The sequence below is a fragment of the Podarcis gaigeae genome, assembly GCF_964106915.1.
Source record: "Podarcis gaigeae genome assembly, chromosome: 13".
Classification (NCBI taxonomy): Eukaryota; Metazoa; Chordata; class Lepidosauria; order Squamata; family Lacertidae; genus Podarcis; species Podarcis gaigeae.
The window spans coordinates 29640966-29668490 of record NC_139689.1 but is presented as its reverse complement, the minus strand read 5'-3'; the positions used below and the strand labels follow the sequence as shown (position 1 = coordinate 29668490).

General features: G+C 45.0%; 1 protein-coding gene across 1 annotated transcript; it reads right to left on the bottom strand.

The window, feature by feature from the left end:
* Positions 1-14289: 14289 nt before the first annotated feature.
* On the bottom strand, positions 14290-24931 carry PSMD3 (proteasome 26S subunit, non-ATPase 3). Its single transcript, XM_083708775.1, has 12 exons — positions 24434-24931; positions 21983-22173; positions 21454-21591; positions 20852-20988; positions 20554-20744; positions 18958-19061; positions 18699-18813; positions 17820-17939; positions 17217-17320; positions 16045-16200; positions 15728-15778; positions 14290-14795 (listed from the first exon to the last, which is right to left on the bottom strand). The coding sequence occupies exons 1-12, from the start codon at positions 24612-24614 to the stop codon at positions 14718-14720; spliced, it is 1566 nt and encodes a 521-aa protein (XP_083564901.1). The 5' UTR covers positions 24615-24931; the 3' UTR covers positions 14290-14717.
* Positions 24932-27525: the final 2594 nt, after the last annotated feature.

Sequence of the window (27525 nt, the reverse complement as noted above, 5' to 3'; positions counted from 1 at the left end):
TGATTTCTGGGGTGGTAATACGTTTTTGTGGTCTCTGCTGTTTTCAATAACAGTATAAAATTGTTTTGTATTAACTACATAAATAAACCAAATATCTAACCAGACAAATAATTTTTATCAAAATATATATACAGTATTTCCATGTATTAACAGCTAGCTTACAGAATGAAGAGGTTGAGTTTAGCCTTGGCGTTCTCCTGTTCTATACCTATGTTGGGCTGGGGGGGGGGGCAGGTGTTATGAAAGGACTTGCGTGAACATAAGGAAACATTACCTCCCAAAGCTTGCCCTCCTACCTATAGAAGTGGCCAGGTCTACCCACACAGCATAACAGGTGAGAAATGACTGTTCCAATCCAGACTGATAGTAAGGAATCCTAGTTGTTGTTGTTTTAATAGTTCTGTATGTAAATTCTTCCTCATCATAAAGAGAAACACTACTACTACTACTCATAATAATCATAATTATTGCAAGTAGAAAACTAGCCCAGCAGCAAATGGACTGGGCTGGAATCTTTCTCCCTGATATGCTAGCTTTTGTATGTGGGGAACTGCTATTAGGAAACTGGTTGTGTTTTTTTTTAACCTAGTAGGAATACATTATGAATTATTATTATTTTTTGCTGGATTTCTTTTCTTTTTTTTCTTTTTCTTTTCTTTTTTTTCAAACACCCTCATCCTTCCAGTCCACTGGAGTGTTCTCCAGCATTGTTACAAACGATGCAGAGAAAATTAATCGAGACCATGACCTTGGGCTTTCAAGCTGGACTGAAAGCACACTCACCGGTCTCTGCCGCTGGCCTCAGGATCAAAGGCCACTGTGAGGCTGGATCCCCAAATTCCCAGGAGGAGCATTGCTGCGAGGGGAAGACCAAAAGGACCCAGAAAAGGAGCCAATGATGGGAGCTTGGTCTCTTGTCCCTGTGAGAAAGAACACTTGGAGCAGTCACAATTTTACTGTATTACAGGAAATTCTTAATAAAAAATATTTTTAAAAAGGAAGAACACTTGGTGCTAGATGCCAGTTCCTTTGAACTGCAGCAGAAGCAAGAGGAAAGGGGGGGGGCATAAACTGCTATTCAAGCAAGAACAGACATGGGATTCAGGGGGTCTCACTGTAGGAAAGATGTTTGCACCCACTTTGCACGTTAACCACAGAGGTGGGGAAAATCAGGGATGTAGGTCTTGTATGACACATTGCTGTAGGCGGCACTTTTTTTGGGTGGGGGTTTCCAAATATTACTCTTACCTTGATATAAGTGGGTGCCAGGACAAATTGGCCCAAATGTCTCAAAACCAGCCCTGCTTATAGGGCATACTATTCTGTCTTGCAAAGTCACCTTCTCTTGATGCTTTTGTGCAGATGGATGGCAAGAGGTCCTTGCTTAATGGCCATTGATAGCTGGTGGCTACTGCACTGGGATTTGTATGGACACCGCATCATCCACTTATGCAGAGCTGGGTAAACACATACAGGACGAGCCCAAGGTCTGTAGCTGGCTGGCTGGAAGCAGCCGTGGGAAAGGGAAACAAATGGAAAAATGATTGCTTTTGAAATTAATACTGCTTTAGGACTGGCTCTTTAGACCGCCTGAGTGTCTGCTGTCTCCTCCCTGCTCAACTTACTTATTTGTAGCTAAACAATCTCACCCTCTACCCCACAAAGCACCAGAAGTTCCAGTAACTTTTTTTCAGTGGGTGCTGATCCTGGAAAACCTTCCCCTGCAACCTTGCACCATTAGACAGTGGTTTTAAATTGTCTACTTTCAGGAATAAAACACAGGTGTCGTGAAAGAGCAGCAAATGTTTGGTTGCTTCATTATTATTATTATTATTATTATTATTATTATTATTATTATTATTTTACTCTCAGAGGAAGGGAGAGGTGGGTTTTGTTTTTTTGCCTCAGGTGCCGAACTATATTGCCTGGTCTTGGATGTGACACACCCTGACTTGGGGAGCAATTCCTGCTTCGCCTCAGGCGGCAAAATGTCTTGAACCAGCTCTGAGGGAACTTTTTCTGCATCACCTGAGAAAATAGGGAGCCTGGCATGTGGGAAAGGATTTTGATCCATTTCCTTGGGTATTGTTATGTATTGAAGTTCTCACCCTGGCCACCAGGGGTATCATGTATATAGTTTTCACTCAGGTCCACATCAGTCAATTTAGGCGGGAAACAGTGTTACAGTGTTGACAGCCGGCTGCCTATAAAAACAGGCTGGCTGAGCTGCTTGCTGTTCAGTTCAGTTCAGTTCCAGCTTACTTATAAAGAACTACTTGGAGAAATCTCTGTGTCGTCTGCTCTGTGTCGTACCCACTATTTAATAGGTACAGGCCCCCTTGGGCCTCCTGAAACATTGCAAGGGAATGGTAGGGGGCGTCAGAAGTGCCCTACTGGGTCAGACCAAAGGCACACCTAGTCCCGCGTCCTATTCTCACAGTGGCGAACCCCACAACTCAGGGAAGTCCACAAGAAGGATATGAACCAATGGCCCTATTCCCACTTTCCAGCAACTGGTATTCAGAGGCCTGCTGCCTTTGACATTGGAGATAATAATAATAATAATAATAATAATAATAATAATAATAATAATAATAATAATTTATTATTTATACCCCGCCCATCTGGCTGAGTTTCCCCAGCCACTCTGGGCGGCTCCCAATCAGTGTTAAAAACAGTACAGCATTACATATTAAAAACTTCCCTGAACAGGGCTGCCTTAAGATGTCTTCTGAACGTCAGATAATGTCATCCATCTGCACAAAAGCATCAAGAGAAGGTGACTCTGCAAGGCAGAATAGTCTGCCCTATAAGCAGGGCTGGTTTTGATAGTATCAAGATCAACCTTCTCAGGACCCCATTTCTGGAATGTCCTCCCTAGTGAGGTGTGTCTGTCTCCCTCATTACGGACTTTCAGGAAGAATTTAAAAGCATCCCTGTTCACGCAGGCATTTGACGGCTGAAAGCTACTGATCCTGGGAACCATGAAAATATTTGGGCTGGGAGAACGTGATTATAGACTATTTCTAACGGTATTGGTGTGTTTGCTGCCCTGGGCTGCTTTCGGAGGGAGGTAAAAGGTAAAGGTAAAGGGACCCCTGACCATTAGGTCCAGTCATGACTGACTCTGGGGTTGTGGCTCTCATCTCGTTTTACTGGCCGAGGGAGCCGGCGTACAGCTTCCAGGTCATGTGGCCAGCATGACTAAGCCGCTTCTGGCGAACCAGAGCAGCGCACAGAAACACCGTTTACCTTCCCGCCAGAGCGGTACCTACCAGTATTTATCTACTTGCACTTGCGGTATCTATTTATCTACTTGACGTGCTTTCAAACTGTTAGGTTGGCAGGAGCACGGACCGAGCAATGGGAGCTCACCTGTCGCGGGGATTCGAACCGCCGACCTTCTGATCGACAAGTCCTAGGCTCTGTGGTTTAACCCACAAATACTTCGTAACCATTTATATCTTTATCTCCCATGAATTTTTTAAAGACCTTCTTTCGAAGCTGGCCAAGTTGGTGGCCATTGCTGCAGCTTGTGGTTTCAAATTCTTCCGTTTAACTATGTACTATGTAAAGAAGTACTTCCTTCTGTCTGGGCTGGGGCATTTTCCATTGAGTCAACTACTCTGTGGAATGCCTTGCCAAGTAAGGTGCACCAAGCCCCTTCAGACAGCTGGTAAAATGTGACCAGGGTTGCCAACTTGAACAAAATATGGGGGGGGGGAGGGCTCCCTCAAATATTTTATTGTGGGGGCGGAAGACCCCTCAGCCCCAAGGAGTTGGCTCCTATGGATGTGGCTGTTCGAAAAAGACATTTATTTACTAGTGGGGAGTGCCTGCAGCTGCATGGGGATTTGTAGAATTTTTTATTATAAAAAAGCTATTTTAAAATGGATAGTGCAGTTTGTCAGTCTGGATCCATCGCACCAAATACCAATCGAAGCCAAAGTCATGTTTTGGTCTGCCATCTTGATTCAAAATGGCACCCGGCATCTGAACGACGACAGCTGCTTCTACTGCTCAGGAATCCTTGTGCCCAGTTATCTTGAGAGGTGACCAAACCTTTGCCAAAAAATGGGTGAAGGTCACATCCAAGTGACATTTTGGTCTGCCATCTTGATTCAAAATGGCACCTGTCATCCAGATGTCAATAACAAATGCTGCCCTCAGCTCGGAAACTCGGCCAAGTTTGTAAATTATATTTTGGGAGGTGGCCGAACCCATGGAGAACAGACAAACCACTTTCCAAAAATTTTACTTTACCTTAATTTCCCATCTTTCCTCGAACGAGCTAATGGTAAAGTACTTAGTTCTCTCCATATCAGCATTCTCACATCAACCCTGTGAGGTAGGTCATGACTGAGTAGGGCTTTGAACTCTGGCCTCCCACATCCTAGTCCAACACTCCTGGTCCAACTCTCTATCCACTACACCACACTGGTTTTGTATCGGGACTTTTGAGCCACCATGAGTTTCCTGCAAATATTTGGTTTTAAAATAAAATAAAAACACAGATACATAAGCACCTGAGAGAGAGAGCTCTGTTGGGATATACAGTGGTACCTCGGATTAAGAACTTAATTCGTTCTGGAGGTCCGTTCTTAACCTGAAACTGTTCTTAACCTGAAGCACCACTTTAGATAATGGAGCCGCTGTGCCGCCAGAGCACAATTTCTGTTCTCATCCTGAAGCAAAGTTCTTAACCTGAGGTACTATTTCTGGGTTAGTGGAGTGTGTAACCTGAAGTGTCTGTAACCTGAGGTACCACTGTAATAAGAATAAACACCTTCAAGTCGCTTTCAGGCATGTTCCAGAGCTAGCTGAACCTACTCTGAAGGCAAACACTTCTCCTGGGTGCTGAGTTATCAGCTGGATGGCTGCCAGGGCCATCTTGCTCCTTGAGGTGATGGGGCTGGTGTGGAATGCGTCCAGACTTAAACCTGAATTTGTCACAAACCTGAAATAGATTTCCAGCACCACATTTAGCACCATATGTAGCGTATGTAACCTGAAGTGTATGTAACCTGAGGTACCACTATATGTGTGTGTGTGTGTGTGTGTGTGTGTGTGGGACCTGTTTCCTGTCCACATAGAAATGCCCAAGAGGACATCTCAGAACACCTTCCTTGATGACGCTACTTTGTCTCCTTTCAATTGCTTCCACTTGCCGTTCTGTTGTTCCTGGAATGTGTCTGCTGCTTTCTCCCCCTTTCAAATCATTCTGTCATTTCTTGTTCCAACCTGTTCAGTTTTAACAGGATATAGCTGCAAGAGGATATGACTGAAGCAGACTTTAAAAAACCACATGTGCACACTGAAAACAGCCCCTGCGCCAGTGAGTAAGAGCAAATAAGGAACTGGTGTAATGCCAAAGTAGAAAGGACTTGTGACTGCATGGGATTTAACTGTGTGCTGGGTTTTGGAGGTGCTCGTACCCCAATGCAGGGAATTGTGGAAGGAGCCAGAGGCAGCAACAATCATGTTCCGCTGCGACCATGAAGTGCACAGATTTATTCACTTCCACAAGTTTCAGGCTAGGACAGGCTGGAGAAGAGTCTACAGCAAGGCCCACAAACTGGCCAGGGACTTGGGTGCATAACTAGCAGGTCAAAGGCAAGATTGAGAGGCAGTTCCACAGTCTGGTCACATGGAGGATGCAGTTCTGGCAAGATAGAGGGCTGGTAGCAAGACAGTTAGTTGTCTCCAACGTAGTGCTAAGATCAACTTTCCATTTGCACAATAATTCTCCCCTGTGTGTTCTTCTACGTATGTGTACAGCCCCTTCACACTGATGCTGAATGTGAGGTCAGGGGTTGGCAGGTGCAATCCCATTGCCATTCTCAGGTATCAAGTTTTCCTAGATATTAGAGGGGGAGGAGAGAGAGAGAGAGAGAGAGAGAGAACGTTTTTCAGCAGCAGCGGTGCTTTTCGTGTGAATTTTAGTTTGACCCTATGGATGCGGGAGAAAACTTATGCATAGACTGCACAAATTTCTTTGCTTCCAAGGAAAGGAGGGTTGTAGTAGTAAGCACAACTACCACTGTAGTAAGCACAGTACACTGTCATAGTAAAAAAAAAAAAGTGTTACCATCATTCTCAACGTTTCCCACACTCTGAATGGAGCTGAAACAGGGAAAGACCAAGTGCAGTGATATCACATCAGGCACCTGTATTGCTAGGTACTACTAATTAGACAGGGAAAGGAGAAGCAGGTTGGTGGCACCCATGTGCTCCTGCAATGTCTAGATAGGTACAGTTAGGATGATGGTGATCACAACAGTGATACTCTTTTGTTTTGATTTAAGCGTGTGCAGTGATGCAAGGGAACCTTTTTAAACAAAAAATATTATTTATACTTTTCCTATCTATATCATCTATCTATCTATCTATCTATCTATCTATCTATCTATCTATCTATCATCTATCATCTATCTATATCTATCTATCTATCATCTATCTATCATATCACTGATTTTGCAGTCATTTTGACATTTAAAAACTTGACTTCCTTCCCCCTCTTTCTGCGGTTCCTTAAGTTTATTTTTAATGTCTTCTGCATATCCAAATTAACTTAACTTACTCATTTATTCATCTTCTTTAAATATATACTCTTATGTAGCTGCAGGTCATTACAGTAATCCACCCAGTGTTTTTATCTGTTTACGATTTATCTGTAACTATTCAATAGACTATTTCCATTCTTTTATAAAAATGTTTGTTATCTTGATTTCTTATTCTTCCGGTAAGTTTCACCATTTCTGCATATTCCATAAGTTTTTGTATCCATTCTTCCTTTGCTGGGATTTCTGCTTCTTTCCATTTTGGGGCAAGTAACATTCTCCCCGCTGTAGTCGCATACATGAATAAATTTCTATACAATTTAGGTTGTTCTATCCCTGTAATTCCCAAGAGAAAGGCTTCTGAATACAAGGAAACCTTTCACCCCTTTGGCACATCTTCACCTTTCTAGTAGGTGTCCTCTTATCCCTGCCTCCAGGGATATTGCTAAGTACTTACAGGATGTGGGCTGCAGGCCTATGGCACAGATACACATAAACATTGCATATGTCAAGGAATGTGCATGGATGCCTTTGGGCAGGAGTAGCCAGCAGGGTGGTGTGGGGGCTATTTTGCTCTCTAGCCTCCCGAATGCCGCACCTCGCTTCTGGCAACTGAGGGCGAGAGCAAGGCAGTGGGCAGTTTGGTTAGCATGGTGCAAATGCATTGTTGGGAGTGTTGTATTGGCGCTATACTGAGCCCCCTTACTCCCCACTCTGGATCCCCACCCTTGGGTGAAAGACACGGGTTGGGAAATCCTGAAGGCTTTATGAAAGAAATCAGCACACCGCCTGAGCATCAGGATATATGACTCAAAAGGTACATAGGCAGAATATAGGAGACACGGATGGGCATAAGAGCAAGACCTGGTCCCAACACCTGGCATGCTGTCTCCTCACTCTTTTAAGGCATAAGCCGTTCGCATGATTCTCACCCCAAGCAAGAAAACTATACTTGCAAGTGAGTTCTTCTGTTGGGGTGGGGTGTTGCATCTGTTGGTGACGGGCCTCAAATCCAGCCCTTTAACTCTCTCTGTCTCTGATCTGGCTGGCTCCACCAGTTGGCCAGCCTGCCAGCTCCTCAGCACTTTTGACTGGTTTGGACTGCTTCCCCTCTGCTTTTGGGACACCCAGCCACCCCAGGACAGGACATTTATCCAAGTCACTGCTTGAACTGCCTCCACCCCCACCCCTTGGGATCTGGATCAGATCCTCCTCTGATGCATCCTGCCATTCCCCCCCCCCCCCAATCCTGCTTGGAGGCATAGAGCCCATGATACCTGCTGCCTTGCCCCTCTCCCTTTGGGTAACCAACGGTGACATGTGGCATAGCCCCTCCTGTGGCTTGCAATGGCAGGTACCTGGAATCTCCCCAGCACTGAACTTTGCATTGCACCCAGCTGCACTGTATGCAAAGGTTTTCTATTTTTTAAGCTAGAGAAAAGTGAAGAGAGGGGCAGGAGATCTGGGCTGAGTGCAAAAGGATTCAGAGTTTGCTGTTGTTGTTTAAAAAACCTATCTTCTAATTTAATGCTGTGAGACATTTTCAGCTATATATTTTTTTTGGAAGACATATTAAAACATTAATTCAATGATACTGAAATTGGGGGGGGGGGGAAATGTTACACCACTAAATTGAACAATGATTTGTGATCATTTCTGCAAGGCCCCCCATGTGTAGATTTGTCCTAAAAACATATGAATATATGAGGTATGAATATATTTTTAAGAAAAGTGAGGCCGAAGGAAGTGCTGTGATTGTGAAACTTGCAGAGACGAAGCAATTGATGACAACATCCTCAGCTCCCCCCACCTCTTATTTAGCAAAATAGACAAATATATAGGTGAATCATCTTAAATCAAAGCTTCTATGGAACAAGGATTTGCGCCCATAGCTTTTGTCTTTGACACCATTTAAGCAATCTGCTTATTTCCAGTGGTACCCCTCCCACCCCAATCTTCAGTTTGTCCTAAATCATTTGAACTTTTTTTTTTAATGTTATAAATAAGCATACATATATCTATATAAAAAAATGGATAGTTTTAATTCTATCAATGTTTAATTGTACTTTAATGTTTGATTTTTCTATGGTTAAAGCGGTTTTTGTTTTTATCTGTAAGCTGCCTTAAACCCCATCAATGAAAAAGGTGGGGAATGAATGAATGAATGAATGAGAGGCTGTGCTTTTAGTGTGTAGCTGTGCTTTGACCCTGAGTGAGATGTGGGAGAAATGGTATGGATGTCACAGGTACAAATCTATCTGCTTTCAAGGAAAGGAGAGGTGTTTGGCTAAGTCTGCTCATCAGCAGATTACCTTGTCCAAGTAGTTATCTGGTAAACGAAACATGAATCATTCTCAACATTTCTCGCCCTCTCAAAAGATGCAGCAATACTTAAATGGGGAAATGCTATATTTGCCCCCTATTGCCTTTCCATTTGCCAACATCCAGGCAATGTGATCATTGCTGCAAGCCCCCCCCCCCCAATGTGTAGATTTGTCCTAAAAACGTATGAATATATTTTTAAGAAAAGCGAAGCCGAAGGAAGTGCTGTGATTGTGAAACTTGCAGAGACAAAGCGATTGATGACAACATCCTCAGCTCCCCCCCCCTCGTCTTTAGCAAAATAGACAAATATATAGGCGAATCATGTTAAATCAAAGCTTCTACGGAAGTGGTGAATGGGCAGCTGCAAATGATGAATCAGAATACAGATGAAAGGGGAATACTGGTGAGTGAAAATCGAAGCTTTCCTGAGAATGAACTTGCAAATATTATGTGGTTCAAGGCAAAAGCGCTACTTCCATGCTGTAGCTGCAGATAGGAAGCTGGAGTCCATCTGACGTGGAACGCTAAACCATTTAGCATCAAAATCTAAAGCTGAGCCAGCTCCTCTTGCCATCTTCGTCTTACATGTCAACTTTCCCGCTGCAGCCGGCTGCCAGAGTCTGCGATACTAGTTCTCAGTAATTAACCGATGGGAACAATTGAAATCCATTTCACCATCAGCACCACGGCTTCATAACCAATTGAGATGTCTAATCAGCATCTCGGTTAAAAGTGGCCTGAATTAAGTGGTCTTCAATGATGTTTTAAAAGCCTGTACAGAGGGGTCTTTTCACATAGCTGTTGGGAGGAAGTTCGACAAATGTAAGCAATAGTTCAGCAAAGGGAAGTAATTACGTAGCTTCTAACAGTGCAATCCTATGCTTGCCCATTCAGAAGCAAGTTCTATGAGACTTACTCTCAGGTAAGTATGTGCAGGATTGCAGCCTGAAAGGGCCTCTCCAGATTGGTGTGTTATTGAGGGTGCATCCTGCTATAGTGTTCCAATAGTGGGTCCGATGGTCAAGAAAGTAGTTTCTGCACATGCTGCAGAGGGAAGTGAGGGGCAAATGGGACTTGTCCACCTGGGAACGTAGTTCATCTAGGAGAAGGGAAACTCTCATCCTAAACCTCTACTGCCTTACAGAATATATTTTGAAGGAGTAAACTGAGAGCCAGTGTGGTGTAGTGGTTAAGAGCGATAGACTCGTAATCTGGGGAATCGGGTTCGCGTCTCCGCTCCTCCACATGCAGCTGCTGGGTGACCTTGGGCCAGTCTCACTTCTCTGAAGTCTCTCAGCCCCACTCACCTCACAGAGTGTTTGTTATGGGGGAGGAAGGGAAAGGAGAATGTTAGCCGCTTTGAGACTTCTTCGGGTAGTGATAAAGCGGGATATCAAATCCAAACTCTTCTTCTAAACCCTACACAAATGGAGTCCCTAAGATGGTTGGATGGCACCTTGTATGCCTCCTTCTGGCAACTCCTGCAGCCAAGCTGGCGCCAAACGTATTTGCTCTGCTTTCCTTTGGGCCACATCACTGAGGTGAAGAGGGGGTTGTGTTGACTGGGCAGCCCAGGACCTCCATGTCACTTCGGTGCTGCTAACACAGTGGTTTGATATCACCCCCAGAGGCGCACTCCATTGTCTCTTGAGACAGATGGGTAGCCAGCGACAACAACGATTCTGCAACATGCTCTAGACGCAGCAATAGTGAATTTATTATGCTTTAGTCTGTCCTGTGTTGGGAGTAAAGGTAAAAGTAAAGGGACCCCTGACCATTAGGTCCAGTCGTGACCGACTCTGGGGTTGCGGCGCTCATCTCGCTTTATTGGCCGAGGGAGCCGGTGTACAGCTTCCGGGTCATGTGGCCAGCATGACTAAGCCGCTTCTGGCGAACCAGAGCAGCACACGGAAATGCCATTTACCAGGAGCTCACCCTGTTGCGGGGATTCAAACCGCGACCTTCTGATCAGCAAGTCCTAGGCTCTGTGGTTTAACCCATAGCGCCACCCGCGTCCCATCTGTGATGGAAGTACCTGTTGGCAATTATTAGTTTGCCATATTCGGTTTACATTTTCAATCGTACACTTACTATTGCCTTAGGTGTGCCTATAATATAACGTGTGAAGCATCCCTACAGTCACCAGAGTTTGTGCAATATCTGGAAGCGCCACCTTGAGGAAAATTCCAAGACCCCTGTGCTTTTATTACTCTACAAACTGATCATCAGGGAAAGCTTTTCTCATGACAGAGCCTGGAGACATATCCTTTCTATATCCTGTGATCAATCCATCTTGGGAAATCCAGGACTGTCTACAATTTCCCCTCAGGATGCCCGGGGGAGGGGAGCAACGAAATGTGCAACATCAGGCTTTACTCAGCAAAGCTGACATCATGAAATCAGTGATGTGATGGAAAAATGTGTGATGTTGCTGGAAGCAACATATGCCTTAAATTTGATAGCACGCTAGCGGCTGTTCCCAAATGGGCTCACCAACTCTTACATCTCATACCATGTTCTGGTCACCTCTAGGGATTGAGTCCAGGGTCATTTCCTTTGGGTGACCAACCACAGTGTCACATTTAGGGCATCTATTCGAAATATGTTGTGCCTTTATCATGAACCAAACATGCATTTACTTAGCTTATGTAAGTATGTAAGGGTAGCTTATGTAGGTATGTAAGGGTAATGGTGTCACCCATTATTGCACTTTGTCCTTTGACTGCCCAATTAATTTTCTCGCTCTGAAGTTCACCCACAGCTTTTTGGTCCAGGGAAGAATGGATGGGACGTGGGTGGTGCTGTGGGTTAAACCACAGAGCCTAGGACTTGCCGATCAGAAGGTCGGCGGTTCGAATCCCCACGATGGGGTGAGCTCCCGTTGCTCAGTCCCTGCTCCTGCCAACCTAGCAGATCGAAAGCATGCCAAAGTGCAAGTAGATAAATAGGTACCGCTCTGGCGGGAAGGTAAACGGCGTTTCTGTGCGCTGCTCTGGTTCACCAGAAGCAGCTTAGTCATGCTGGCCACATGACCCGGAAGCTGTATGCCGGCTCCCTCGGCTAATAAAGCGAGATGAGCGCCGCAACCCGAGTCGGTCATGACTGCACCCAATGGTCAGGGGTCCCTTTACCTTTTTACTAAGAATTGATAGGATCTCGTCTGTTCAAAATTATGTTTAGTCTGGTATTACCACCCAGTCTGCTAAAATGTTCTCGTTTATGCACTCTTTGACACAAAGAACCGTATCACCCTTGACACACCCTTCCATGAACGTTCTATAGAATCTGTATTGTATCCCACTTCTTCTCTGGAGCCCATCACGCTTCCATTATTCCTATTACCAGTGTTCCTGTTTAGCATACCACAACTTCCCCATGTTGGTTTCACAGGCTTGGGAAACCTACAGCACTCCAGCTGGTTAAGTCTCCAACTCCATGTTGGCTGCAGCTGATGAGAGTTGGAAGTCAGACATCATCATCATCAGTGATTTTTCTCCATCACTGCTATAAACTTATACCATGGTTTTTGAAGCCACAGGCTAGTAGAGTTCCTCCTATGGCACAATTATGGATTGCATCTACCTTAGCAAGGGTCTGATCCTGGCTCATTGTCCTGGATTTTGTTAACCAACGTGAAGACAGCACCCACCCCATTGAGATACAAAGAGCAGCTATGGCTTAACGCAGATCTGAGTATCAGCGCTGAGGGAGGAAGCAGGGAGGGAGGAAGCAGGCAGACATGACACTTGGAACAGGTAGCATCTGAAAGGTCTTGGATTTCAACATCCTACCTAGCAACCTAAATATTGCTTCTAGGATCACATGGCATTTCCCAGTGTCATAGGTGCCTACAATATAAATCCTTGCTGCAGATTCCTCCCACTTGTTATCAGCCAGTCTATCTAGACCACAACCATCGCACCCAGCAGGGAACTGTGAGGCTGATACACTTGTCCACAAACACTGGTGCCATTTTTTTTTTAAAAGTCCTTTTGTGGATGGCAGGTCTTGAAATAAAGAAAACTTAAAGAAGAGGAAGATTATAGCTAGTTGCTTTTTCCCCTATAGAATTTCAATTCATGGTGGAAAGAATGCAAACACCAGTGCTACATGGTAGAATATAACACTTTGCCTGTGGATGGTCCTCGTTCAATGATGTCAAAGGCAGCAAGGCTGAGAAAGATGCCTCCCTGCTTGCCTGAGATGTCGCTAAACTGCTGCCAGTTGCAGAAGTGAAGGCCTAAATAGATGGACCAGAGGCCTGATTCTGATTAAAGCAGCTTCTTAAATTCAAAGAGGATACTGCCACATTTTAACAGGAAAGTTTTAAAATTTCAGAAGGTGTCATTTCCCCCCTTGGTGTTCATTATTCAGTGAATGTTCTGGGATTATCAATAAAAGTGCATTCCGTACACGTAATAAATGAAGAGTAAAATGTGTTCGGAGTATACTAACAATAAATTTGGACACGTTGGAAAAAATATTTTTTTATGTGTTACATTTTTAGATAGCCCTGAGAGCTTGTTGCCAAAGTCACAAGCAAGCCACAGATAATTTCATTGCTATTACTTAGCAGCATGTAGGTCTGAGGTTTAAACACTGGAAATAGGTTTCTGGCTCAAATTAAGGATTAATAGTAAGCCTGTGTGCAGGGTTAGGCATGGGGAGCATGGCTTGCCTTTGTGCCTTTAAACAAATGAATCAATATTAGCAGTTGCAGCTGTCACAAATAAGCATCATCAGTTAACAAATGCTGCTTTATTCAAAGAGTAGGTTGGTTGAAAATAATAGATTTGGCCTCTGCAGACATGTATAGTCAGTGCAAGTACAACTTAGGGACATCTTCAACAGGCAGGAGCCAAGGCCTCCAAACACATCAAGGGGTTGATGATATACTTGGAACTTTCACCAAAGGCTCCCAAGTATACTGCTGTCATGGGATAAAAGGGCAGTTCGTCTTATGGGTTAGTAACTGGTTAAAGAACAGGAAATGGAAGGTACTAGTAAATTTACAGTTCTCACAAGGAGGAAGTTACAGATCCTTGTATTAGGGCCAGTTCATAACTGGTATTAGGACAAGTGTTCACAACTTATCTGAAGGAAAAGGTGAGCAATCAGGAGGCCAAATTTGCAGATACCATATTATTCCAGATGGTGAAAATGGGCTGTGTTGTCCCATTTGTTTCAAATTTTAACTTTTCATGTATTTCATTTTTTCCGTTGTTGTTTGTTCCTTTTTTTTTTTTGTCTTTCACCGATTTCTTATGCCAGCATTCTGCTGCCAGTAACTTCAGAGTTCTACAATTTCCAGGCCATCGTCTACTAAGCAGAGAAAGCAAGAGCTCCCACCTTTCCAAAGACCCAGAGACTGCTGCACTGAACATCAACCTGGACAAAAGGCACATTCCATTTCCCCCAAACTTTTATTTAAAAGCCCTAAACAAAGTTTGACAAAAATCTCCAACTGCAGTTGCTCTGCCCAGCTAGAGCTGAAGAGGTGTTTCACAGTGCCACCAGATTCGTCTCCCCCACCCCCATTCGTCCACCTAAAAACCGGTAAGGACAACTGTGAATTCATTTAGGCCCTTGCGGGTACATCCATGACTGAAAACCACAAAGTGGCCTTTAGTTTAGAGGGAGGCCCACCCCTTTAATCAGGGGTGCTGCTTCCTCCACCACAAGCAACAAGAGGGTTTTGGTTTCCCCCCCTCTGCACCACCCCCAAACATGCAGAATATAGAAAGAAAGGCAAGTTCTGGGTTTCAGCCAGTAGACAATGGTTTGTATTGGGCAAGAAACAAAAAAATATATATGTAGCCATCCCCCAGAGCATCAAGGAAAACCGTCGTCGTCGTCCTCTGCCATTTCCTTGGCGAATTCTAGATCCTGCTGCTCCCGCTCCCGGCGCTCCTGCAAAGCAAAAGGGAACCATGTGAACGGGGAGCTCTGCAGGTTGAGATGAAAAGGCACTTCCCTAAAAGGAGAGCTAAAAGACGGCATCTCATACAACCTCACATTTCTCTTCTTTAAAGTTCCTATGGGTAAATATGTATTATAGGGGAACTATATCTTTAAAATGAATGAGAACTATGCTTCTGGGGCTATTTACTCTGAATGAACAAGGTCGTAAAAGATGCACACTTTTATGTTGCTGGCTACTATTTTGGCCGTGCTGAAACAACAAGAAGCACTCTTCCTATGGCTTGGCCGACACGTTAGTTACTTAGAGCATCAAAATGTTGAAAACCCACCCACAATGGAAGAACAAGGGAGGCTGTGGGGTCACAGAGGCTAGTCTGCCTCACCCCACCCCCCACAGACATGCCTCTCTGCGCATTTGGTGTGTGTTAAAAGGGGTCCTAAACAAGTACATCTGCATACAACACTAACGAGTCTCTTTCAGATTTTGTACAAGCAAAGACAAACCCAAAGTATTTACAAAAACAAGAAAATGTAAACCCAAGAAAGCAAGGAGGCAAGTCTGCCTGAATCTGCTTCAAGAAAAACTTCAAATAGCTGTAAGATGTGTTAACTCCTACCGATAACAACTTTCATTTTAAAAAAAATCTAGCCTTTGATTATGAAAATATGTTTGAAACCAAGCGGGCAGTATCTGCGGCAATCACAGAAAGCTGCTGAAGTATTTCAGCAGGGCTTCAGTGTCCTTGTCCCTTCTCTGTCTAGTGAAACTATAATAAATCACACAGAAGAGCAAACACGATGGATTAAATGGTGCAAATGTGCTTGATTTACATAGTTTATATAGGTCATAGAATCCAGCTTTTTTGGCACAGAATTTTAAACCCTTTAGTGCAATGTACACATGGCTTGGAAATCCTCACCTCTGCAGACTCCAGGTCCTTGTTATAAGACTTCGGTGGGAACCTCATAGCCTAGAAAGAGTGGGAGGGAATAAGAAAAGGCAGGCAATTATGAACTGGGAGGCAGGCCTCACAGCAAGAAACTTTGCCATAGGGACTTTCAAAGGCAGAAGTACAAACAATGCAAGTAATGGGCTTGTTTCTGAGTAAACATGCTTAGGACCACGCTGCAAGAGTTCCAACAGCAGGACTGAAGTTCCACTTTTTTATCCAGTGCACATGCAGGCAGGCCCGGGAATGCCCGCTGTAAGGTAACCGCTGCACACTTGCTCCATTACCTTGACAGACATATTGTGAATGTCGAGGCAGAAGGAGATACGCTGGTGGAAGGCCAGCTGGGGCTCCCGTGTGGAGTAGATGTCAGTCATCTCCTTGGACTGGACGTAGCCCTTCTCATGGTTGATGCTGGCTTCAATCACGCCATCCCGAATGGCCTGGGAACAAGGCAGCACATCGTCAGTTGCCTTCCAATGACAACATCCACAAGAGCCAAGACAACTCTTCCGTTCTATGATTCTGTTTTCTCCAGCTCCAGAGGCTACAACCCGAACCAATGGATTCAAGTTACAAGAAAGGAGATTCCGGCTAAAGAACTATCTGGTGGTACTAAGCTGTTTGACAGTGGAACAGACTCCCGTGAAAAGGGGTGGACTCTCCTTCCTTGGAGGCCTTTAAGCAGAGGTTGGATGGCCATCTGTCACGGATGATTTAGTTGAGATTCCTGCATTGCAGGGGGTAGGACTAGATGACCCTTGGCGGGGTCCCTTCCAACTCTACAATTCAATGATTCTAGACTAAGATTTTAATCCAGCATTGAGAGATTAGGTGGGAGAGACAGGCAAGTCTTCCAAAGGCCATACCCTCACATTCCAGCTGGGTTGTGGTGGGTCTTTCTGGGGAAAAGCATTCACCACCACACACTCACAACTGCTTCCTATATTATTAGTTTACATGAACAGGGCTGACTAAGAAACAAAACACACAGCAATAACCTCTGAATCCTTTGGAACTTTGAGGGAATTAATAGTCTGCTACTGAGGCTGGTATTGAACTGCCTCACCCAGTTGCTCGTTGTGTAGACTGTGGGCAGAGACATAAGAGGACTAATGGTAAACAGGACAGAATGAGGAGGAGAAACAGGCGTGAGCCTTTACCTGACACAGTCTGTATTGCCAAAAGGTCCCTCACATATTTCCTGCGCACACATTTAGAGCTTGTATATTCTATGCCGGGAAATCAGAGCTTAATCTGGATTATGGTGGCCCAACCCCTGGTATTTTTCAGTATCTTGTGAGATACTGAAGGATAAACCCCTAATTCTTGGCAGATACATGATGGCATTTGTTTTAGGACCCAGAGGTGGTCAGAGCTTTAACAGCCTCACCAAGTGAGAGGGTAAATAGGGATTCCCATTCAACTCAGTAACCAAGGCAACGCTGCAGGCACTCACCTTGGCAACAATGAATTCAGCATCCTCTGGGCTGTCCAGCTGCAACTTCTGGGCGATGTCAGCCAAGGAGATGCGCGAGTACGAAAGGCTGATCATGCGGACACCTACACAAGAGACAGAAAGGCAACCTTTAAAAAGTGCAAATGGGGTGAACACACTTAAGGGGCGTCCACCAGGTATCTTGCCATCTTTTCCCTCTGGCTCAAGGGGCAGCTTCTGCAGGAGCAGGGACCTGCCTGCCACCCGCACACCCCAAAGGAAGGCGATACATTCACTAGCAACTCAGAAGTTTATAGTGAAGACAGATCAAGCTCAGTGACAGAGCACCTGCCTTTGCAGGAATAAGGTCCCAGGTTCAAAGCTCAAGAGTCTCCACGTAGGGCTGGGAGAGAACACTGCCCAAAATCCTGCAGAGCTGCTGCCAGTTAAGTGTAGACAATGTGGAGCTAGCTGGACCAGTGGTCTGATTCAGAAGAAGGCAGCTTCCCATGTTTGTGGATGCACAGCTGAGTTGGGATTTCAAACACCGTTCCAAACCCAATCCCCCATGTTGTCATGAGATGTGGTATCATATCATGACTTGAGGATTTGGTGGTCGCTCACCTGTCTTAATCACATTGTGTCTCAGCCGGATGATGAGGGTGTATGTCCCATCGGCCTGGAACTTATCACTAAACTGATCAAGGACTTGGTTGAACTTGGCCAGGTTCCCAGTCCGAACGGCTGCAAGGAAAGAAGAGAGATTCAAGAAAGGCGAAACACAGTGGACACATGTATGGTCTGCATGCACACACATACATGTGGTGTGTGCATGTACGTGTGTAAGTAACTGCAGCCTAGGAATTCTAACTCCCTCTCCTGCACTCCAGTAAATTTATCCCCTTGCTGAAGCCTCGGATTAGTGTGCAGTGTGTTTAAGGGCTTCACCACAAAACTGAGTACAAAGTACAAGGGGTATGTGTTGCAAAGTCCAACAAACCATCACCCTGACTTTTTAAGTGCTTGTGGGTGGGCACTGCGGTGCGCACACTGTCCCCACCAGTTTTGCATGGCTGGTGGTGTTTGAAGGATGGGAAGTGGGCCATTGTGCCCACAAGGGCCTCCCTCTGCTAAAAAAATGCACTGTATTATGCACACCTTATGTGCAAAAGAAAACAAGAACATTTAGTGCAACACCTTTCAAATCAAAGAGGTTACTGATTCTAAGAGCATGACAGGGTTGATTTGGGAATTAAATGAGGAGGGGAGAACCATGTACACCCCCCCTTGAGCTCCTTGGATAAAAGGTGGAATATAAATGCAAGAAATATTCAAATGGACTGTCTAGTAAACTAGAGAGATGCTGAAATCACTTAAAATGGAGGGGGGAGAGAATTGCATTGTTACTAAAGAGTGTTTATTCCACATTCTAGGGTTTTTTGTTGGGATTCCAGTGCTGCAGTACCAATGGGCTGCTACGTCTTCACCAGCTGCGCCACTTACCCTGCGTCAAGAGAAAGTACGGCATGAGAGATCTCTTCAGAGACGGCTGCCGAAACTGCAGTCTATCTGGGATCTCGCCTAATAGCAGCTCCACCACTATGAGCAGCTTATGGACCTAGGGGCACAGATGCAAGAGATACAGTTTTGTCCTGCTGTCTCAAGACTCGGGACTGCGGAGAGCTCTGTGTACAAGGAGCAGACGCACTCCCTTTTCATCGCTACTCCACAGCACCACCTGGAGGTGCTAGTCTCCACTCACCGTCTGTTTGAAGCCAACAGCTGTGTGTTGTGGTGCTTTCCGCAGGGCGTTTGTCATGGTTCTCCGAGCTTCAGAATATTCCAACTGGATGGCCTTGATGCGTCCTGGAAAAGGATAGGAGATCAGCACTAGAACGGCTTGCCAGAGATATAACAAGATAAAGCTGCCTCCAGAGAACACCTCCCTCCATGGTTGATTTTGCACTGCACAGGAATCTGTGGAGTGGGGAACGGAATGGGAGGTTCCTTAAGAAAGGCTTATTTGCTACAGTCACTCTTGGGGCACTGTGCCACCTATGCCGATCCTGCCCATCTTTATTCTCCATGTGGTTTGTAGCCAGCAGGGAACTTTCGCTTTGCAAAAACGGCACTCAGTTCATGTAGTGGCAAATCTGGGCTACCCTAGCTAAGTCTGGCCCAAAGTTCTTTGTTTTCCCGGGTGAATCAAAGCTTTGTTACCCTCTCCACCTTGTGTCTCACTGAATACTGAGCAGCATAACAATAGCAGATGAAAATAGTGATCTGTTTTCTCATTTACATTTTTAATGTCCATCACTTTGTTACTTCCTCCCTTTTGCAAGTATACCATGCCTTAAACAGCCGGTGGAGAGTTGAAGGTTCTCAGCTGCATTCCCTGGAGTGCAGCAAATATAAAACCCAGCTGATGAGTGACTATGCTGCCTCTACAGGCCTCCTGCAGAGGTGCAGGTAACAGCTTCCTGTCTCTGGGCAGTGCATGTGCCAGGAGCCCCTGCACATGTATTTAAGGCTGAATTTTCAGTATTTGTTTCTCCACATTATGCTTTTAAAACTGCAATTTGCTTCAAGTTCCCCATTTGGAAGAAAAGCAATATGTGTGAAAATAAGTGAATAAATAGCTTTTGTAGAAAAACACTGTAACACAAAGCACAGCGGGCAGGAAGAAATTGCTCTGCTCTGCCCTGAAGCCTTAAACAGCTGGTAAAATGAACATGTTAAAGTTTTTTCTCCGTTGTCAGAATCTTAATCCAACCAACCTTAGCATCATAGATTTGTAGAGTTGGAAGGGACCACGAGGGTCATCCAGTCCAACCCCTGGGATGCAGGAATCATTTGTCCAATGTGGGGCTCGAACCCACAACCCTGAGATTAAAAGACTTAAACTAAAGGTTGCTTGATGGGTTCGCATCTGAACCTGGATGTCAGTGCCAACAACAGACAAGTGTCAAATGTGTTATCTGGTTTTGAAACTGGCATCATCATAACCTTAGCTCCCTCACCTGCCCAAAGCAAGTTTCTAGCAGCTACGGCTAAAGAAATAAGCTTGAGAACACTTGTGTAACTGTTGAAGAATCTCAGAAGTCAGAGGGACAATGGAGATTTCATGTTCTGCACAGAAAACCTGTGTCTTCCTCTTGCCAGCAGAACAAAATAAATTATGGGAGAGGCTAGCATGCCTATGCTTTTCAAGGGATTGGCTATTTCAGTTTTTGTGTTTGGGGTGGGGTGGGGAGAGATATGATGATATAATACCAGTTACACAGGTGCCTATTTTGAGCTCCATGTTTGACCCCAGGCCACCCAGGATCTCAAAAAGTGGTGAAGTGCCGACTCTCACCTGTGTAGTAGAGGTACCTGGCCCACTCATTGTTGTTTGCCTGCTCAGGGAACACCGATTTGGAAACCAGCTTTTCTGCCTGGTCATAGAGGTCGTAGTGAAGGTAGTTCCTCAGCAGCAGATTCAGGAGGGTTGCCTGGCCATCTGCATCATGGCGAAGTGTCGCTGTCCTTAAGCGGGCATGAAGGAAGCTTTGAAAGAAGGAATGGAGAGAGGCTGTGTCAGAAGAATGCTTGGGGTAAGAATATTATGGAGGAGGAAAGAAGGAGGTCAGAAAATTGCAACATCAAAAGCTTACCTCCTCACCACATCCAGCTTGTTCAAGAACTCATAGATGCGAGCGTGGTAGTAGTAACACTTGGCCACCACCAAATCAAGGGCTCGGCGGTTCTGAGGACTTATTTTTTGCATCAGATCGTCTGAAACTTTCTGGGCCTGGATGGAGAGAGAATTCATGTGGTGGGCTTGCAAGGCTGCATAGATGAGTTCCTCACAGTGACACTTAGGGCTCCAGGGCAACATGTGCTTGTTTAAAAACCTAAGTTTTGAAACAAGGTCTGCAAGAAGCACCCCTTATGCCCCTCATGGATATTCTTGGTGGAAGCAAAGCAGGCTGCCATAAATTACTGGGTCAGAATTGGCCTAGCAGAGCCCTTGCTCATCTCCAAACAGAGTTCACGCAAGTCTATACCAAGACTTGGTGTTCTAAGTTAAGATTTTGTGTTTCAACCTACAGCTTTTTAAAGTGTCTAGCTGGGTTTGGGTTGAGAGGAAAGTGTTGAAGGATAGTGTCTAATTTTGCTCGCTTATTTATCTGCCCTCCCTCTAGATCCGTATCCAAACACTGGCAGTTCTTTGCTTTCCACTGGGAAACGAGGCACACAAGAGAGGGTTCATTACCTCTTGGTAGCGCTTGCTATTCATCAGATAGATGACCAGGAGCAGCTGGAGATATGCTTCTACCTCTGGCAGAAGAGGAGTAGAGGCTGCCTTTCCTGTGCGGGGCCGGAACTGTAGATCAGCTTCCGTGTCCATAAGCTATAAAGTGTGACACAGAGAGAAAGAGAGAGGTGATCAGAGCAGTGAGAAGGTGCCATCCCACTCCACCTTCTGATTCTCACATAATGCTACATATTAATGCCTAAGGAGACCAGATGGTGCCCACTTATTGCAACTGAATGGCTAGTAAATCTTGTCACAGGCAACACTGAGCAGCAAACCAAAATGATGCTAGCGCTCCACAGAGCAATGTTGAATTGGGCCCCAAAGAATCATTTGAAGGATGCCAAAGTCGGAGTTCTCCAAAACATGCACCAAGTCTTAGTAAAAAAGGTAAAGGGACCCCTGACCATCAGGTCCAGTCGCGGCACTCATCTAGCTTTATTGGTAAGAGTACCCAAACCTCCTGTGAACCTGCTTTTTGACTTGCCTCCTCCAGGAAGCCAATGAGGAAGTCCCGCACAGCACTGTTAGATGTGAAAAAGCCATTGATAGCTTTCTGGAGCACATTGGGGTTGAGGCGTCGGGAAGTGGAGGGCAATGCTCTCAGGGCACGCAGGACGTAGCGTGGCTCCTTCCCAGATACGGCTTTCTCCAGCTGCTTCACATGTTCCTTAATGTCTGCAATGGTCAACAAACAGCACCGTTAGATGAATAGGCTAAGCTATATGGTGTGGTGGTCAATTCCTACCAATAGTTAGCGCAACTGAACATTTGACCAAAAACCTCAAAACAAAACAGAGCTGAAACCACAAAACCCAAGAACACACCTAGAGTTATATCAGGCAACCTACGGACTCTAAAACAAGGGTCTCAGCGCCTCTAAACAGCAAGTTAACTCAGATTCCCAAAGTAGTTATGGCCACTTTGGGAGTTACAGAGAAGTAAACATGTCATTTGGTAGAAGTAGTATGTCAGTGAAAAACAGTGCTTTAGAGACCCTCTGGATTACCATGGTAAAACCATTCTTAAGGCTGTGCATTCAAGAGGACTTCTTGAAGTCAAATGAGTAATATCCCTCATTTGGGATAACTTTAGCTAATCCCTGTTGTACTCACAGGGCAGATAGACAAACAGTGTATCACTTTCCTACCATTTATGTGTAAACTGGATTCCAATCCACACTGGCTCTCATGAATGGCGCTGCAAGCAATTTTGTGCCCACTTTGTACATCCAATGAAGACTTGGCACAATAACCCATAGCTCCTGCAGCAAGGAGTGGGCTGGTGGAAGATGCAACTGTACTTTTGATCTTAAAGCAGAGGCTCCTCTGAAGTGAACTGCTCTGGATGCCCAGGATGCACCCCTGTGGTCATCTGATTGTCCCGCTTTCTCAGTTCTGACCCACTTCTGCCTCTCTTCCTCTGCAAAACCACTCTCCTCCATCTTTTAAAATTGTAGGTATATTTACAGTATCCATTTGAGTGTATGTAGTGTTGGAGTGTTCCCAAGTATGAAAGCTTGCTTTTAAAACTTAACACATTTTGGATGGCCGCAACAATATAGAAACCAGCCCATCTTTGTGCTACAGAGGTCAGAGTGCAATCCTATACATGTCTGTTCAGAAGAAAACTCCACTGAGTTCAATGAGTCTTTCTCTCAGGTTACTATGTATAGGACTGCAGCCTTAATCAATATGTCACTGGCATGAAATCAATATCTAGATTATAAAAACGCTGCTCAGTGGTTCAGTCATGCTCACTTTCTTCCAGCAGGCAGGTCCACTCACCAGCCTACTCTCTCCACACTTTGCTGTAACCTAAATAATTTTTATTGCACATTTATTAAAGAAAAACACAAAAAAACCAAAAAAGGGGAAAAGCAAAGCAAACAGAAAATTGTCAGCTCACATTCACAGTGCAACAAGCAATGCAACCATCTTAATATACACATACAGATCACAATATGCCACCCAAATAGGTATGCAAATGAAGGTGTTCATAGAAAGTGAATTCAAATGTTAACAATGGCTTTTTTATTTTCAATGTGTTGTCAGGGAGATTCATAACAACCAAACAACAGAGTAAGCCCAGTCATACACATACAATGACAGAAAATTAAAAGCAGCAAACAAAGCCTCTCTGCAATGAACTTTCAATAAACACATGTAAATTAGTATGCAAGGATGAGCACAGGCAAGTCTTTTTGGGGAAGGAATTCCAGTGTTACAGTGTTATATTACAGGGTCCATTTCTGCTAACCCAACATAACCGGAAGATGGAAACTGGAGCAGCACATCATCTGTTGTTGATGGCAATGAACTTTGTGTGTGTTCAATCTCTTCATCCAAGAAGTACACGATTGATGACTGTACATGTTTACTTGGATGCAAATTGCAGAGCAGGAAGCAGACGGGTGAAAGCTTCCGAAGTAAACATGATGTAGAACCTGGGCTATATAAAAACCACTACCTTGCCCAAAATCCCGGTATGGTGATATTAGGATTGCAGGATTTACACATATTTTTAAACATATTTTTAAACACCTGCTGACACGCTGCCCACCCTAAACTACACAGGTGGCCAAGGTGTTTGTACACGGGAATGCTGCGCGTTATTTCTGCCTAAATCCCCCCACGCCCCCACCCAACCCTTGCACCGCGCTGTATACTCCAAGTCTCCCCTTCTACGGGACACCCGGCTATTTTAGGTGGGCGTTGCTGCAGCTTAGCCCCGCCCCTCCAGCCGGGCGGTGGATGGATACCTCTCCACCTTTCTCCAGGTACACAACGCGGCCGGCCAATAGCCGGTCGGCACTCCGCTGGCCACGCCCTCATCGAACCCACAAGGTGGGGGTTGCTGCCGCCGCCGCCGCGAGGCGTTCTAGCCACGCCCCTCCCCGCGCGCCCCGTCTCCTGTTCCCCCCTCCCCCCCACCTCACCTTCGAGCGTGACGGCGTCGAGCTCGCGCTGCGACTTCTCCCCCGAGGCGGGCTCGGCCGGGGCCGCCTCCTCGTGCATCTCAACGTCGGCGAGCGGCGGGGGAGGCTGAGGGGGCTCCGCGGGCGGCGGCTTGGCCTTCTCCGACCCGGCGCGGCGCCGAGAGCCGCCTTCCTGCTTCATGGCTTCACCTTCCACACACACACACCGGCTACGGCCGTGACTGAGCAACTATCGCGGAGGACGACGGGAAAAGCCGAGCAGGCTCGACGAGCCGATCGCCGAACGCGGACGAATGGATTGATTCCTCGCTCCCTGTCCCCACCCCCGTCTCCATGGTAGGGAACCATAGAGAGAGAAAGGCGGGCTGCGACACCGCGCTTCGGCTTCCGGGTTGCGCCTCTTCCTTTTTTCCCTTTCCCCTGCCGAGAGGGAAGCGCCTCAAAGCGGGTGGAGGGAAGGAGGGGGCAGTCCGGCAGCCAGGCAAGCAAGCGGGAGGGGCGGTGGGAAGGGCCTTCGAACTGAAACAGTAATACATTTTTAAATTACTGATTTAATTTATATACCGCCCTTTATCAAAAGATCCCAGGGCGGTTTACAATATTCCTAACGGGTGTGTGGAAATAAGAACCAGAAGAATCTTTATTTGCATCAGCCACTAGCCATGGCAATAAAAAATAAAATGTACTGAACATAAGACGTAAAAACTTAACTATAGAAAATACATTTTGGGGGTTTACATCAATAATCAAATCATCTTTTTCTAATTGCCTCCGCTAAAAACCTTGCAGTCAGAAAGAATGTGGAACCCCGCCTGCCTTTGTGGGGCAAATAATAACAAGCCCCAAAACAATGGATTCATTAACGTTGAAATCCTATGCATACTTACTCCCTTGTAAGTAACAAGATTGCAGCCTCGCGTTGCAGCATTTAACTTTTTAACTTTTTTTTTTTTACATTTTTTAATCGTTCGACATTAAAAAAAAATGTTTTACAAAAGGGTGCTGAATGTCGTGCCGCATATGTAATTGTGCATGACTTATATAAACCGTTTATTCAGGGAGAAGTTGAGGATCGTCCCTGCACCAGAAAGCATGGAGAGCAAAGCTGGCCGCATTAAACTCTGGAATCTACCAGCAAACTTCACTGCCTTGCATTTGCAGCTGGGCCACTCAGCGTCCTTCTCTTCTTTTCCTTTCCCTGGTCTTTGGGTTGGGGACTACATTTCTCCCTCAGCAGGCTAAGATCAGTGCTGAAGCAGGGCCAAGTATAGTATGCAACTCTGGAGAAGGATGCTTTTGAAATACTGCATGAACTCTTACAGCTAACCAGATGTAATAGCTCGTCTCTTAAACTGCAGGCCATAAATATTCTGTCTTTTACTCCTCAGTCAAAATAGGAAACCAATGAAGTAAGTAGGTATAATAGGACAGAAACAGTAGACTTGCTCAATTAATTCATTTAAAACAGAGCCAGTCTATTTTATTGTAAATACACAATTGCTCCCATTCTCCTGCCGTCATGTGCTTTCTTCATGATGAACCAAACACATACTCATCTGTCTCCCATCTTTTCTGTAACCTCCACCTGTCAGCTTTGTTCTACACCCCTCTACAGCTTGTAAAATTATTGTAATACTATCCTCTGTTGTCTGCTATTAGTATTTATTAAAGTTGCATAAGAACATCAATAACCCACCCCTGCATTATACAAAAACCCTTCCTATCTAAAATAACCACCCCAATAAATAACATTAAAAACTATCAGCAGCAGGAATATGTTATTTGTATGGAAGGACACATACAGGAGTAGGAAATCATTAAGCTACCCATGTCCCAAGCTGATCGAGGATCTAAAGGTACAGACCAGCATCTTGATTTGAGCCATGGACATGAACCAATGCTGATCAAATAGGACCAGTCACATGATCTGCCTGGTGCATCATAGGACCAGTCACATGATCTGCCTGGTGCATCATAGAAGGTTTGAAATGCAGTGATGGGTGAATACATTTCCATTGTACCAACACTAGAGGGTGCTCAAGGAAATTATTAATACAGTCACAGTACAACAAAAATAATTTATTTTATCAACTCTATTAGTTTTCACTGCTACAAATTTAAGATTCTGATTTTTAACTTAAATGTCAGGATCCTTTCACTAATGGAATTCTCATGCCAGATTTTCAATATTTTCAAGTTCCTTAACTTCCATTTCCAGCTATTCATTCGAAAATTATTAGAACTCATCTAAACCTCTCCCACCCATTCCTATTTTTTGAGTTTCAGATTGTAATTTCTCCCAAGCATATACTTTTAGTCTTTAAAGGGTATTCTCACCGCCCTGACATGTTATTTATTCCTTTACTCTTCAGTATTTGCTGCTACACTTCTCACATAAACCCAAAAGAAAGGACCTGTGTTCATTAGAGCTGTACCACAAACAGCCACCAGATGGATACCACCTTTTAAGTACCACTCTTCAGATGTCTGCTGGGCATCTGTCACTGATGAAGGGCAAGGTTGCTTAAGCCAATCTTAGGTTCGTTCCTGTCTGTGCTTCACCTCATTGGCTAAGATTGGCAAAGCCAGGGAAATAGGTGGATAGAAGATCAGTAGCATTACAATGAGCTGAGACAGATCAGGGCTGCCATTTTTTGTGGTAGTAGCTCCCTATCACGGGTATCAAGTTCCACCCACAGTACTGAAGATTAAAAATTGAGTAAACGTGTTGATGTTTGAAGCAGTTTCGCAATGGGACCAGTTACCTAGAGGGGTGGTTGGTTGTCCGGTCTTTAGGCAGAGACTGGATAGCCATCTGTTGAGGAAGTTCCAGCTTTAGGCCACACTTCTGATTCTGTATGGATAAAGATAAAAATACCTGCAGGTGCTAAACAGGATTGATCTTGCTGCCGAGAACCTGTAGCATAATTTTTGCTATGCCAGAGTTAAGGTTGCAGTGAAATTCTGGACGAAAGTGAAATATGGCATACCTGTGCCATTTGCAAAAAAAAATGGATTTTATGTGTATGCTGCTTTGAAAATTAACTTTCTTTGTTTATTATACTGCCCTTCACCTGAGAATCTCAGGGCGA